At 43.3% G+C, this 15,713-nt stretch overlaps 1 protein-coding gene across 2 annotated transcripts in view; it reads left to right on the forward strand.

Moving 5' to 3' along the window:
- LOC105487754 (RELT like 1) overlaps nucleotides 1-15,713 on the forward strand; it is a 74,814-nt gene that overhangs the window by 35,971 nt on the left and 23,130 nt on the right. For both annotated transcript variants that reach the window (XM_011751398.2, XM_071093751.1), the window contains exons 2-5: nucleotides 83-307; nucleotides 2,154-2,225; nucleotides 11,825-11,882; nucleotides 14,934-15,170. In XM_011751398.2, the coding sequence (XP_011749700.2) occupies nucleotides 83-307; nucleotides 2,154-2,225; nucleotides 11,825-11,882; nucleotides 14,934-15,170 (592 nt within the window). The remainder of the gene's footprint in view (nucleotides 1-82; nucleotides 308-2,153; nucleotides 2,226-11,824; nucleotides 11,883-14,933; nucleotides 15,171-15,713) is intronic.

Raw genomic sequence — 15,713 nt, forward strand, 5'->3', positions numbered from 1 at the left:
ACTCTGAACATTACCTGATAGTCATTAGGTTTTTCTTGCCCTGGACAGATACCTAATGCAGCATGCATGTTTCTTTCTGTAGACAATGGGAACAGCCGCACATTGCACTCCAGAACAGAGACGACCCCGTCGCCCAGCAACGATACTGGGAATGGACACCCAGAATATATTGCATATGCGCTTGTCCCTGTGTTCTTTATCATGGGTCTCTTCGGTGTCCTCATTTGCCACCTGCTTAAGAAGAAAGGCTATCGTTGTACAACAGAAGCAGAGCAAGATATCGAAGAAGAAAAGGTTGAAAAGATAGGTAAATAACCAGGGTTCTTTTTATTGGGGGTGAGGAGACAGTTTTAAAATATGAAATCAGTGATATATGCTTTCCATCTCTCTGAGGCAGAATGATCCATTTTAGTGGCAGGTGGTGCAGTGTAGCGTAAGTGCAGATGCGCAGTAATTATACCTAGTTTGAAAACTTGCTTTCATTACTGAATACCTGCCAGGCAGGGCACCCATTCTTGCCCAGTGACCTTAGACAAGTTATTGTATGCTCTGACTCTGCAATGTATAATTTCACTTAAATGTATTTTTAATTAATTTAATCTTATTCATTTGACATTTTAATTTAATTTCAACGAGGAAAACAATCATCACCTTTTGGGGTTTCTGTGAAATTTAGAGGAAAGATGCATTTGGTATTTGGAATATATGACCACTCATTAAATATTAATCCTTACTATTATTATGGAATCAGATTTGAATAAGAGTGAAGGAAAAATTAAAATAGGTCTCACCATGTTTGTGATGTTGCTTTTGCTGGGGGAGTTCTATCTTAAATATTTGAGATTGGAATTTGTGTTCATTAAGTAAACGATCATGTGTACAGTGCAGAAAAAGGTATGGCAAGAACTGGTGCCTTAGTACTAACTTCAGGCTGTCTCATCTTTTTCTCCTAATGTGGAGCCATAAGGTAGTGTTTAGAAAAACCTGGGAGATGAAATCCTGTTTTCTCCGCTGGTGTTTCTTTCCCATCATCTTTAGGGATGTTTCCTGACTTGGGCCTTGAGAGGTAGTAGGTGACTCCCCCTATTCCTTTCAGCCCCACTAAGGACAGTTTATGGAGAAAGGTGACATTGGAGTAGGTCGCCCTTCGGGGAAAGCAAGGCTGGCTGGGGGGAGGTTCCTCATTCCTTGCCAGCTTGCTGGACTGTTGGTTTTTCCCACCCCCACTGACCTTTGAGGCTGAGAAGGAATAGGATTGCATGATGAGTCATGTATGAGCCTGTGAGCAAACCGAAGCCAAGTGTTTGTCAACAGCAAGTGGAGCCTCCCCCTCTCCTCCTTCCCAGATGCTCTGTAGGTTGGCTTAGCAGCCAGCTTCTGAGCTGTCTAACCAAACATGCATGTTCACGTGGGGGAAAGCTGACCTTTGGACGGAGAAGAGATTTTCCTTGTAAATGAGTAGGACATTGCACACCTTGATGTATTCTCTGTGAACTAGGATGGAGTATTTCAACCCTCCCTTGTTCTCCTTGTCTTATTGAAACAGATTTTGCAGATTGGTTCCAGAGTGGTTTGCTTTTTTTCCCAAAGACCATCATGTACACTCCTGGTACAGAGTCCCCAAAGTAAACTGAGTCTGTGGACAAATAACCAAGCCCTGAATATAGGTAATTTGAAAGTGCATTTCAGAGGATAGGACAGTCTGATGAACATGGATGAATTATGATCCAATTTAAAAAGGAAATTAATATTGTAAATTGATATAGTAAGTCTACAATTAAAATAAAATCCAAGGAGAATTTTTTCTTTTTAAATGAGCTTTCTTCTTCCCATTTCTCCTAAGGCTTTAAGGAAATGATGAGAGAGAAATAATAATGAGGACTGGTATAAATGCATTTTCAAATTATTGTCTGGAAAGTGAGTGAGCATTTGAACTTCAGAAGAGATAGATGGACAGCTCTGGTACTTTCTCTTTATGCTTGTTATGCATGAGGAAGTTTGGGGCTGGAGGGAGAAAGCCTAGAATCGTAGCACCTTGGGTGATCTCCTGAGGCTCCTGGAAACTGTTCAGTGAGGTCTTGGATTCTAAGACTGATTGACTTGATGCTGGTGACCAGTTGTAACCTGTTCTCCCCTCCTCTTTTCTCTTTCAGAATTGAACGACAGTATGAATGAAAACAGTGACACTGTTGGGCAAATCGTCCACTACATCATGAAAAATGAAGGTGTGGACCTTTTAGTGTTCCAAAACAATTCAGTATTCCTATCCTTTATTAAAAACCTGCTTCGAAGAGTCAAGATTTACGTAGACTCTCTTATTGACTTCACCTAAGCTTTCTAACACCTCAGCTGCCAGCATTATTGAGCTACGCAAGTTTCACATGAGTGAGTTTTCTAAGCATGAGTTGGTCTAAGCGTTGCAGAGACCCAGCCCTGGAGCTCTGTCAGCTGGTGTTCAAATCCTGGCCTCGCTGCTTACTGGTTGTGTGCAATTTGGGGAAACTACATTGCCTTGTTTCATGAGGTACAGCTTCTTCCTGTAAAATGAGGATAATAATATTTACCTCAGCCTGGCACGGTGGCTCACATCTGTAATCCCAGCACTTTGGAAGGCTGAGGTGGGAGGATTACTTGAGGCCAGGAGTTCAAGACCAGCCTGGGCAACATAGTGAGACCCCAACTCTTCAAAAAAAGTTAAAAAGGCCAGGCGTGGTAGCTCATGCCTGTAATCCCAGCACTTTGGGAGGCCGAGGCGGGTGGCTTATCTTAGGAGTTCGAGACCAGCCTGAGCAACATGGTGAAACCCCGTCTCTACTAAAAATACAAAAAACTAGCCAGACTTGGTGGCGGGTGCCTGTAATCCCAGCTACTTGGAGGTTGAGGCAGGAGAATCACTTGAACCTGGGAGGCAAAGGTTGCAGTGAGTCGAGATCATGCCATTGCACTCCAGCCTGGGTGACAGAGCAAAACTCCATCTCAAAAAAAAAAAAAAAGGTAAAACAAAATTAGCGAGGCATGGTGGCACATGCCTGTGTTCCCAGCTACTTGGGAGGCTGAGATGGGAGGATCACTTGAGCTCAGGATTTCAAAGCTGCAGTGAGCTGTGATCACACCACTGCACTCCAGCCTGAGTAACAGAGTGAGACTCTAAGAAAGCAAATAATAATAATAATATTTACTTCACAGCATTTTTGGTACATAGTATACATAGAGGGCTCAGTATAGAAAGCACTCAAATATTGTCTGTTCTTTTTTGTGTGCTTAAAAAAATTGTGGTAAAATACACATAACATAAAATTTAGTTCTGTTGCCATTTTAAAGTACACACTTCAGTGGGATTAAGTACATTCACAGTGTTAAACATGCATCTCCACTGTCTAGTTCCACAACTTTATATCATCCCAAACGGAAGCTCTGGACCCGTTAGGTAGCCACTCCCTCCTCCCCCGGCCACTGGCAGCTACTGTGCTTCTGTTTGTCTGTTCTATGTCATCCTTTCTCCCGCATTAACACTTTGTTACAAAGTTGAACTTTTATGAAATTGAGGATTTTTTCACCCTGAAATGTATTCTACATTGTCATCTTAAATAGAAGATTAATTTAATCTTGAGTGAAGAAACTCTGGGGTCATTGTTCTGAGCACTGGTTATTCCCTCGATAGCACACCATGCCCTCAGTGATGTTTAAGGTGTATGGGATTCCTTGCCCACTTGCTCCATAGCTGTGGATTCTTACACTTTGAATTCTCATGACAATTGAAAAGCAAACGTTTCCCCTGGGCTTTGTCTTTGCTTTAGTCAGCATGGACTCACGGACTGTGCACTGATGATAGAGCTGAGCCATTTTTCTAAACGTTGAAATAACACCACACTCATCAGTAAATACCTGCTCCTCTGCCCTCAGGCCCTGCCCCGGGCACCCCACACTCCCAGATCCTCACTACTCCACAAGAGCATCTGCCTGCCCAGCCTGTCTGTCAGTTTGACTCTCTTCAACTGTTTTTGACTTAGAGAAACAGCAGTTTCGTATGGTTGAGCATAATTTTCATTGCTGTTTTCAGAATGTGCTTTATGCTTTTGGCATAGATCTGAGTGCTTTATATACGTAATCTCATTTAATCCTCAAAACATGCTTATAAAGTTGGTTCAATTACACCCATTTTACAGATGAAGAAAGAAGGTTCCAAGTAGTTAAACTTACATGGTTAGTGAGCAGCCCAGCTCTGTCTGGCTGGTTTCAAATTCCGCATTCTTTTCAACCACACAGTATTGTCCCTCCTCTCTTCTAACGTGCAGTTGTCAATTTCTCCAGTCTATAAAATCAGACAACCAAACTTATTCGGATGATGTTTAAAATAACAAAACAGACCAGAATACTTGGATTTTGATCTCTGTCTTCCAGAGACCTTCCTTCAGGGCATAATAGTTGGTGATACTGTTGTTGAGTACTCAATCATGGATGTTTCTTTTACATGAAAAAAAGTGCTTTTTAATTTGCCCAAGCAATGCATGAATATGTCCTTGGCATAGGAAAATGTACCCATTCTGGAAGTGTGCAGCGTAAGGCGTGGATGACCCCCTCACTGCCCCTGTGCCTTTCACATTCCAAACTGCCTTTCTTGGCTGTGGAGAGCTTGCAGGCCTTTGGGACCTGGGCTTCTGAAAGCTGGAGCAGTTGCCAAATTTGTGATGATGCATGAAATGGGTTACTGACAGTTGAATCAGTCGAAATAAGTAAACTGTGAGAGCCTTGCCAAGGGCTGAAGTTCTCATGTATCGACGTCATAGTACTCCTGAGGGTTTGCTGTATGCTAGGCCTGTTCTGTGGGCTTTCCAGGGACTCCAGGATCTCGACATTTTCTTCCCATGTTACAAACTGAAGCCCACCGTACTTAACTAAGTTGCCAATGTTGCACCACTGGAAAGTGGGGGAGCTGGGATTGGAACTGAGGTGTTCTGATTCCATAGTCTGTTATTTTAACCAGTTACTGTAGTACCTCTGTCCAGGTGGCATGAAAGAGGGATGGAAAACTTAACTCCTTTCAAAGAGAAACAGTATATAGCTGGGTTAGTTTGTAGAAATCTTAAGCATTAACTCAATAAATTCTTAAAAGTACCGGCTGGGCATAGTGGCTCATGCCTGTAATCCCAGCACTTTGGGAGGCTGAGGTGGGAGGATCGCTTGAGGTCAGGAGTTCGAGACCAGCCTGGCCAACATGGTGAAACCCCATCTCTACTAAAAGTGTAAAAATTAGCTGGGCATGGTGGTACATATCTGTAATCCCAGCTACTTGGGAGACTGAGGCAGGAGAATCACTTGAACCCAGGAGGCAGAGGCTGCAGTGAGCCAAGATGGCACAGTCACCACACTCCAGCCTGGGGGACAGAGTGAGACTCTGTCTCCAAAAAAAAAAAAAAAATAAATAAATAGATATATAAAAATAAAAGTGCCAGATGACATAGGCCCTTTTATCACCCTATTTTGTAGATTAGGAAACAGAGACCCAGAGGATAAGACACTTGTTCAAAGTCACATAAGCAGGTATGGCAGGATGGTGCCGGCAGTAGGCACTTCTCTTAATTACAGCAGAGAACGTGTTTGGGGTCCTTGGAGGAGGCATATTATATAATGTCCTCACTTCCCACACTAATGTGCAAATAGGGCTGTTTTGTCTTTTTTTTTTTTTTTTTTTTTTTTTTTGAGACGGAGTCTCGCTCTGTCGCCCAGGCTGGAGTGCAGTGGCGCGATCTCGGCTCACTGCAAGCTCCGCCTCCCGGGTTCACGCCATTCTCCTGCCTCAGCCTCCCGAGTAGCTGGGACTACAGGCGCCCACAACCGCGCCCGGCTAATTTTTTGTATTTTTAGTAGAGACGGGGTTTCACCGTGGTCTCGATCTCCTGACCTTGTGATCCGCCCGCCTCGGCCTCCCAAAGTGCTGGGATTACAGGCGTGAGCCACCGCGCCCGGCCCTTGTCTTTCTTTTTAAATGATGTTGTTTGCCTTTTGGAAAGTAGCCTTTGTGTGTTTACTGTGCTTCGTACCAGTAGGTACCCCTCAGCAGTCAATACCTGAGGTGCCATTCTTCTCCTCTCTCCTCTGCTCCCCAGTTCTCTTTGCTTTCTATCTTATTCTCAACCCCAGGTCCCCTCTTCTCCTGTCCACGCCTTCATCTGTGTACCTGCGGTTTCTCCAGGGGCTTGTGAGGACAGCTGGTGACTCCAATCCTTTGTGCAGCCCTTGGTTCCCTTCCTGGACTCCCAAGTAATAGCTAATGTTGCTGCACGCCCCTCTCCAGCTGTGGCCTCTTCAGCTTCCAGCCTGCACCAAAACCACAGCCTCGTGATAAGATGCAGCCTTGATCTCTTACCAGTTTATAACCTAGCATGTTTGAGTTTGGCTTTGAGACTGAAATCCTCTATTTTGTGGACCAAATGCATTTTTAAAGTATTTTTTTCTCAATGATTAACATAACTTTGAACTTAGTGCCAGTCTGGACTTCCCTGTTGACGTTTTCTGTCTTTGATAAATTGGAATTAATATTAATTTCACTTTCTAGTTTTAAAAGTGATAAGCATACCATAACTTTTCCTTTACATTAAGAAAGGAATAAAATTAAGCACAATCTGTCTGTTACCCTTTTCCCACATGTGTTTAGGTTTTCTTTTCCTAGATTTCATGCATCTGTAAACATTTGCAATCGTGATATATGAATGGTTTCTGCTTCGCATTTTAAGTTTGGCAAATGGGGTGATACTTGACCTGTACTCATGGTAACGTTCTTGTTTATGGTTTAAACACATTATGTCTTTAATGATGGAAATCAATTTTAGTTTAGATAAATATCTCTTGAAGGATGGATTATCAGCTGACCTGCTGGGCAAACACACTTTATTTGTTTGTCTCCATCCTCACACAACACTTCTGACACAGATGTGCGGGTTTTTTCCATACTTTGCAGTTCTCCAAATCTCGGAAGCCTGCAATTTAATACAGTTCTGACTCTGTCTACCTAGAGTTAGCATTAGATCCCAAAAGACTTCCCCTACTTGGGATGCCGGTTGGAAGCCGGGCTCTGGTACTTCTGACCTATAGTCTGTAAATGGCTGGGATGAGAGATCCACAGTCCCCTCCTCCGGTTCGATATTTTCCTAGAATGGGTAACAGAACTCAGGGAAACACTTTATTACATGTACTGGCTTGTTACAGAGGATGCAACTCATGAACAAGTGCTTCTGACCTATAGTCTGTAAATGGCTGGGATGAGAGATCCACAATCCCCTCCTCCGGTTCGATATTTTCCTAGAATGGGTAACAGAACTCAGGGAAACACTTTATTACATGTACTGGCTTGTTACAGAGGATGCAACTCATGAACAACAAAATAGAAGAGATGCATAGTATTGGGGGTGGGATACAAAGCTTCCCTGCTCTCTCTGGGTGCGCCATCCTCCCGGCACCTGCACCTGTTCAGCCACCTGGAAGCTATCAAATCTTGTTGGTCAAGAGTTTTTTTGTTGGCCGGGCGCGGTGGCTCACACCTGTAATCCCAGCACTTTGGAAGGCCAAGGCAGGTGGGTCAAGAGATCAGGAAATCGAGACCATCCTGGCTAACACAGTGACACCTCGTCTCTACTAAAAATACAAAAATATTAGCCGGGTGTGGTCGCGGGTACCTGTAGTCCCAGCTACTTGGGAGGCTGAGGCAGGAGAAAGTTGTGAACCTGGGAGACGGAGGTTGCAGTGAGCTGAGATGTGCCACTGTACTCCAGCCTGGGCGACAGAGGGAGACTCCATCTCAAAAACAAAAAACAAACCAAAAAAAAAGTTTTTTTGTCGAGTTTAATTTCCAGTCCCAGAACCCTGCGCTGTCCTCCCTGCTCTGACTTTCCCGAGGTCCCTGGGTAGGGCTGAAAGTTCCAACCCTCTAATCGCTTGGTCTTAATGATGACTGGCCCCACCCTGAGACTGTCTAGGGGCCCCACCCCGAGTCACCACATTAGTATAAACTCAGGTGTGATCAAAAGATGCCTATTATGAATAACAAAAGACTCTCAGGAAATTCCAAGGCCTTTAGGAACTCTGTGACAGGAACCCAGGACAATGACCAGATCTATTGCATATTATGCCACACCTGCACACTGACTGTTTTCCTAATCCAAAGGGTTGGATGTACCGCCGTGCTAGCTTTTAATTCATCTTTCTAAATAGAGCCGAACTGAATCATGTCTGGGTAGTCGCTGGAGTTTTCTTGCATTGTATGGATGTTTGGAAAGTGTCTGGGAGTCTGTAGCTGAGTTTCTCTGCTAGGCCCTTACACTGGCTGCTTAGTAAAAATTGCAGGGAGTCCTACAGATATTCCTCAAGTGCTTCTGATTAGTACTTCTGATCCCTAGGCAAGAGATGCCTTTGTGGAGTTTTTGCCTTCAGGCTCCACTTATATTTTGGCAGAAAAGATTCCTTTATAAATGACTGTGAGCACGGAGTGGGTTCTGAAACTTCCTCTGTTTATGCAAACATGCGGTGAACCATTATTCAACCTGTGTCCCTTTGGGTGGGGACTTGGACATTGAAGGGTAGGAAGGAGGGTGTCAGGGTTAAACGCACCCACCCTGGAGTCAGTCAGAGCAGGGTTTGTGTCCAAGCCTGTCACTCTCTAGCTGTGTGACTCTGGCCAGTCAGTTACGATCTTTAGGTCTCAGTCTGTATACTTGTAAAATGGGGGTGATAATTCTACCTACTGTTAAGGGCGTCAGAAGCGTCCAACATGGAAGATCTATAAAGCTTTCAGGCAGCGACTGGCACGTGCCGGCCCTTACATTTTGGTGATGGCAATGTTAGTTTTTGCTTGAGAAATTTGCCTTAGGTGTGAGGAAAACTCTGAAGAGAATAGTGATGGCAGAGACAACCAGACATTTTTCTTGCCTGATTTTGGCTGTTACATGCATATTATCAAGCAGGGATTCCGGGAGAAAAAGAGGTCTTTTCTGGAAAATACCGCCCTTCCCTTTTCTTGGGGAGTTTCCTTGCCCTGCACCTAGCTCCTCCCATTTTGGGAAAGGCTATGCAGGGAAGCGTAGTTGATAAAATGCTGGCAAGTGTGGAGAAAGCCTCCTATGGCTTAGTGGAGCTGTGAGTAATATGCAAGGAGGAGATACACCTTCAACAGAACTCAGACCATTGCTCTTTTATGGTAACTTCACAACCACATTAAGGCATGCGTTTCAGTCCTAACGGTGGTGTTATATTAGAAAGCCTTCCTGTCACTGGAAACCAAAAATGTTCCCAAGAGACAGATGACTGAAGCTGACTCGCTGGAGGTTAGCTCAGAGACAGGGATGCGTGTGTGTACACGCGGGTATGTACCTGTACACGCATGCATGTGCGTGTGTGCGCGTGTGTGTCTCACACATGCCACAGGGTGAGTCCTAGAGACTCCCTTAGCAAACCAAAGGAATGTTTACTAATTATTCCTGGGAGAGAAAGATGAGTTACAGGAATTCATGAATAACTGAGAAACACGTCTATAAGAAGCAAGCTTTAATAATGATTTTAATATAGCGTATCTTCCTGGAATTAGTTTGTAATTTGATGTTTCATTTTTTAGGTAGTCATCATTTTACAGGTGATTGATTTTCTCAGGCAGTGATTTAAACGTTTGATTTTAAAAAGCTCACTCTTTGTATGTGCTGTTAGTGCTGTCGCTGTTTTAACACCTTTTGGTGGTGTTTTCCCTCTTTTTTATGTTTGTAGTTTTGAAGTTCGATAAACGTTGGCAGAGTAAGTATGGACAGCAAATTACTTTATATAATCAGTCCTCCATATCCATGAGATCTGCACCTATAGATTTAACCAATCAAGGATTAAAAAAAAATTAGGGAAAAAAAAATGGATGGTTGCATCTTTCTGGACATGTGCAGACTTGTTTCTTGTCATTATTTCCCAAATAAAACAGCATAACAACTATTTACATAGGATTTCCACTGTATTAGCTACTATAAGTAACCTAAAGATGATTTAAAGTGTATGGGGGTGGAGTAGATATGTTTTATATCAGGAACCTGAGCATCTGTGGATTTTGATATCTGCACGGATCTGGGGAACATTCCTGCATGGATACTGCGGACAACTGTATTTTGTATACAATAAAATACAAAATTGTATATGGGATTGTATATCCAAACCTAGTATCTGAAACAACGTTTTTTTTGAATCCTCATTTATTAGTCAAACAGGAAATTAACTGACATTACTGGATTATACTTAAATGTGTTTTACAGAGGCAACTGTCTTTTTTATTGTGCAGGAGAAATTACTATGGATCCATTTTCATAATGTTTTTGTAATGATAGGAGGTCTTATTTAGATCAGAATTTGTGTTTGGAAATGCATTTGGACATCCTCACAGATAGTTGTGAAGGGTAAAGAATTTCTTTTGGCAAAAGATTAAGTGTCATATTAATATTTCTCAAAAGAATAAAGCAAAAACCCGTGTGTTCTCAAGGGTTGCAACAGGGCAATGTGTCCCTTAAAAATTGGATCGGGGTCAAACAAATACCTCACTCTCTTATATGTAAAGCACAGATATATATAGTACATAACCAAATATGAAATGTATCTGCCATACTGTACTTTAATGAGAGAGTCATTAGGAAAAAATAGTTGAACAAAGCTCTTGGGTGGGGCAATAACAAAAGCCAGGTTGAGAAACCCCGCATTGTAAGCCCTTAACTGTTAACACTTAGAGGAGCAGTTGGAACTAGAATTAATATTCCTCCTCTAGAAAAGGCATTTGAATGTTAAATGTTAAAGGTTGGTGTTGGCTTACGTGGTAAATAGTGATTTTTATTTGTTCTTTCCTCTCAGAGACTTGTTGTGGTTAGTCATGAGAACAGTGCTTCAGAAATCAATTGAAAAGGTTATGAGCCAGTAATAACATTTGGCCTTGCCAATTAAATAGCCAAGGGAATCTTGAACGTTCACTTCAGTCTTTTATCCTGGAGAGCATGACCACTCTACAGGAGGCAGAAAACACATGGCGTGTGGATGTGGGTGTGGGTTGGGGGACTCAAGAAACTAAGAAACTTAGATTAGGTTTTTATTATTTATTTATTTATTTATTTATTTATTTTTTGCTTTTGTTGACAGCCTAGCCTCCCACCTACAAATGTGGATTTTTTTAGAAGTCTAATTTAAGTTAGCATATATTACATAACTTATATGTTGTGATCAATACTTGAAATTTTAAGGTATCTGGCCAGTCAAGGGCTTATATGATCCTGAAGCTCATCTGGAAAATTAACCTTCTCTCATCCCTGATTCGATGTGGGATAGAATTGATGCTACAGGAGGATGCAGAGTTTAGAGCTAATTATTTTGGCACATACAAGTTATTAGACTACAGGTCACTTATGAAATACATTTCACTATCAATATTTTTCAAAGTATATTTATCAAAATGAGTTAACTGCAATAGAGCAGCGGCATATAAATGGTCCTTTAGTTTGTTGGAGTTGGCTTGGGGTGGGGGGGTAGTTTCTACTTTCTATTGCTATTGATGTGTAGGAAGCAATGCCTTATAGTAGGTCTGCTCTCCTTGCCGTAGATTCTCTGTCACTCTTACTAAGTTCTTGCTGGGTGAAAGTTATTGACAGATGGTGCCATGTTATGCAGTTATGTTGGGGGAGACCCTCCCTTCTCTAGGCCCCCAGGACCTCATCTATGAACTGAAAGAATGGAATTAGGTGTGTTTTCAACAGCTTTTCTGATGTGATTACCCATCTTATTCATTCTGTTTTAATTCTTTAATTTTATTTTTATTCCTTAGCGAATGCTGATGTCTTAAAGGCGATGGTAGCGGATAACAGCTTGTATGATCCTGAAAGGTGAGTGCTCCTCCCCTCCTCCTTAGTGCAACATCTTTTCAGTTACTTGCTCAGATATGGCGCCATCTGAAATGCTCTTCTGCTAGAGCAGGTTTCCCAACTTTGGCACTATTTTGGGCCAGTTATTTTGGGCCAGCTAGTTCTTTGCTGTGCAGAACCGTCCCGTGTATTGTAGGATGTTTGACAGCATCCCTGGCCTCCACTCACAAGATGCCAGAGCACCCCCTGCCCCCACCCTCCCAAGGTGTGACAACCCATAATGTCTCCACACATGGTCAATGTCCCGTAGCGGGGATGATCACTCCTGGTTGAGAACTGTTAGAGAATAGTGATGGGAAGAAGTAAGGCATAGAGGTTAAGGGCAAAAACATAGCCTTGGAATTGGGAGATGTGATTGAATCCTGCCTGCACTACAATATTAACTGTCTATTCTTGAGGAAGTTAACTGACCACCCTGAGTTTAAGTTCCATCGTCTATAAAATGGAGATCACCACAGTACCAGCTTTATAGGGTTGTTATAAGGAATATAGCATACCTTAAGCATTGAAAGACCTCCATGAACAATGATGATTAAATGAGCAAGCTGGTTTGGAGCTACCTGCTATGTTCTGTTTTTTGTATTACTGTTTTAGGTTATGATTGTTGAGCAGCATATTCCTTCATAATTAATTACAGAGAACTGTATTTCCATATAAGTATTATTTCTTCAACAAGGAGCATTTATTGGATGCCTGCTGTGTGCTGGGTGCTGCTCTGGAGCTGGACATCCACAGACCCTTGCCATGGAGGAACACAGTCAGTGGGGAGTGGAGACGTGTGTGTGAGGCCTCGCGATGGAGAGCCTGCAAGTGCTGTAGGACTGGTGGAGACTGAAGGCTCTAGGGGACCCTGGGAGGCCATTGGGAGTTCAGGAAGGTTCATGGAAGAGGTGCCATCTGAACCAGGTGTGCAGGAGGTGGAGACAAGAGTCAGGGTTGGCTGTAGGAATAAGAAGGGCCAGAAGAAAAGTCACCACATCATGATAGCCTGGGACTCAGCCTATGAAGGGTTCAGTCCAGGGTGTGGCCAGGCCAAGTGACATGGCAAAGGGGTTGGATCTTTCTCCGCTTCCTATGTGGGTTGTGCACTCAGCACACCTTAGATGTTTAAGAGGTGTTCGTCAAACTGGCTACGTTGGATGTGTGTTTTGGAAAGGTAACTCAGAATGCAAGGAGTTGAGTTTAGGAGAGACGTAGAGTCATAGAGACAGAAGAGCTCTGATTTCTCCCACATTCCAGTCCTGGCCACAGACAGTTGGTGTTCTGACCATCTTAGCTCATGGTGTCTTTGTCTCAATCATCTTTGGGCATCCTGTAGTGCCCATCAGTGAGTTTTGTACACAGCTGGTACTTGAGAAATGCTTGTTGAGTGAATGTTGTTAAACTCTTGCATTCAGCTTTCTGATATGTGGTGCTAAGTTGACATTATTTTACTCCAGGAAGGTACAGCTGTGTGTTTTTATTTTAACAGTTAGGAAGGCATCCCTAAAGAGCACCAGAAGACTTTTGTCTGTCAGTCATGTTTGAGGCGGTCTCCTCAACTGGAGGCTCTACTTCTTTTTTTTAAGTGTGCTGGTGGCCAGTTTGCATCAACGAAAAGCCTGGTTTCTGCCATCACAGCCTCCTGTGTGTCTCTGGGGCTCTTGCCACGGTCCAGGTGTCAGGCTGTGGGTGTCATGCCATCCCCACTCCTCCCACCTGTGCCGGAGGGCTGATTCCTGCTCAGTTCGGGTCTGCTAGGTTCGAATTCCTCCTTTTCTGCCGGGCCAGAGCCTTCACACATGCCTTTTGAAAACAGCTCGTATCTGGCCTGTATATTTCTGCTTTTTATATTTCAGATAGTCTAGCCAAATTTATTCCAGATTATCAAAGTGGTCTCTGCTGTTTCTGAAGCACTGTCGTGTATAGCAAGGTGATTAATTGCATGGTTTCTGGAATTCAGCGTTCTAGGTTTGAATCTCAGATCCAGCACTTATTTGCAAGTGTGATCTTGTTGCAAGTGTGAGGCCAGTTACTTCACTTCTCCCTGCCTCAGCATCCTCATTGTTAAAATGAAGAAATTAATAATACTTACATCATAAGATTTTATAAGGATTAATTCCATTAATATAGACATATAAAATGCTTAGAATACTGTTAGCTATTTTATTATGACTGTTATCAACACCATCAACATCTGTTTTGGACATCACTTTTGATATCTTTGCCTAAAGGCTTTCCTCCTTTGATATAATGGAGATTTGATGAAATCTTTTCTCTAAGTTATCTGATAATTTGATGGAATTTGAGTTCTTCCCTTTTCCAGGGCATAGATACTTAGGGAATCTCTTTGCGTAGAGTGATGGGCAGACACTCCTGGTACATGAGAAATTAGGATAATTGCATGAGAAAAAAGATCAGCGTTTTAGAAAGAAACCTAATACTTTAAAGCCAGTGTATCACTGTTAGAAGCAGTGGTTTATTCCCAGCTAATAAATTCCATTCTAGTAGTGATAAATCACTTTTTTTTTTTTTCTTCTAAAGACAGGGTCTCACTCTGTCATCGAGGCTGGAGTTCAGGGGTACAATCATAGCTACCGCAACCTTGAGCTCCTGGGCTCAAGCGGTCCTCCCGCCACAGCCTCCCGAGTAGCTGGGACTACAGGCATGTGTCGTCATGCCCGGCTAATTTTTTTATTTTATTTCGGAGACAAGGTCTCTCTATGTTGCTCAGGCTGACCTCAAGCAATCCTCCCACCTTGGCCTCCCAGAATGCTGGGATTATAGGCATGAGCTGTTACGCCTGGCCATGAATCATATTATTATTGCTTAAGATAAGCTGTCATCGCACGGTCATGAGAGCTGAGTACCTGCTGTCTGAGGCCTGTTCACAAAGTCCATTTGTACAATTGGAAGATGCTTTGTTTTTTCTTTCAACTTAAACTGCTTCTGTCATCACAGGGAGAGAGATCACCTTCACTGGTATTTCCTTTAAGTAACCAGTTGCACTTTTTATTTTCCTCCCCACCTTAGCCCCGTGACCCCCAGCACACCAGGGAGCCCACCCGTGAGTCCTGGGCCTTTGTCACCAGGGGGGACCCCGGGAAAGCACGTCTGTGGCCATCATCTGCACACGGTGGGCGGTGTTGTCGAGAGGGACGTGTGTCATCGGTGTAGGCACAAGCGGTGGCACTTTATAAAGCCCACCAACAAGTCCAGAGAGAGCAGACCACGGCGCCAAGGCGAGGTCACGGTCCTTTCTGTTGGCAGGTAAGATCTCTTCGGATGCTTTTGGTTTATGTGTGACATGGGTGCTCTGGTGTGTGGACTTGTGCTTACCTGTCAGATGTAGAATATGTTCTCCGTGCCTGGCTCAGGTTATATCCCTGGGCTTTTTAGATGTTTTCTGGTGTGAGTCCTAGATTTTTCCAACAACAGAAGAATCCTAAAAGGCAGCTGTTGCTAGATCAGATGGGAAATATAATAAGATAAATACCTACCTGCTCTAACAGATAAAGCCCAGATTTTCAACTGTATACAGAATAGACATTTATATTATCACTTATGGAATCCAGGGCAGGTAGTGAGATATCAATGGGTGGCTCTTCAAGTACTTGTCCAGGGTTCCAGGCCCCCTTCGTTTGTGGCTCTGCCAGCCAGCCAGAGGAGCAGGTCCGTGGAAGGTTGTTCACGCGGGGTTTTGAAAGAGCTACGAGGCCTGAGAGTGGCTCGCATCATTTTGACTCACACTTCACTGGCTGGAACTCGATCACCCAGCCAAGCTAACGTTCAGGGAACTGAGAAATATCATCG

This window comes from Macaca nemestrina, chromosome 3 (assembly GCF_043159975.1).
Source record: "Macaca nemestrina isolate mMacNem1 chromosome 3, mMacNem.hap1, whole genome shotgun sequence".
Taxonomy (NCBI): Eukaryota; Metazoa; Chordata; class Mammalia; order Primates; family Cercopithecidae; genus Macaca; species Macaca nemestrina.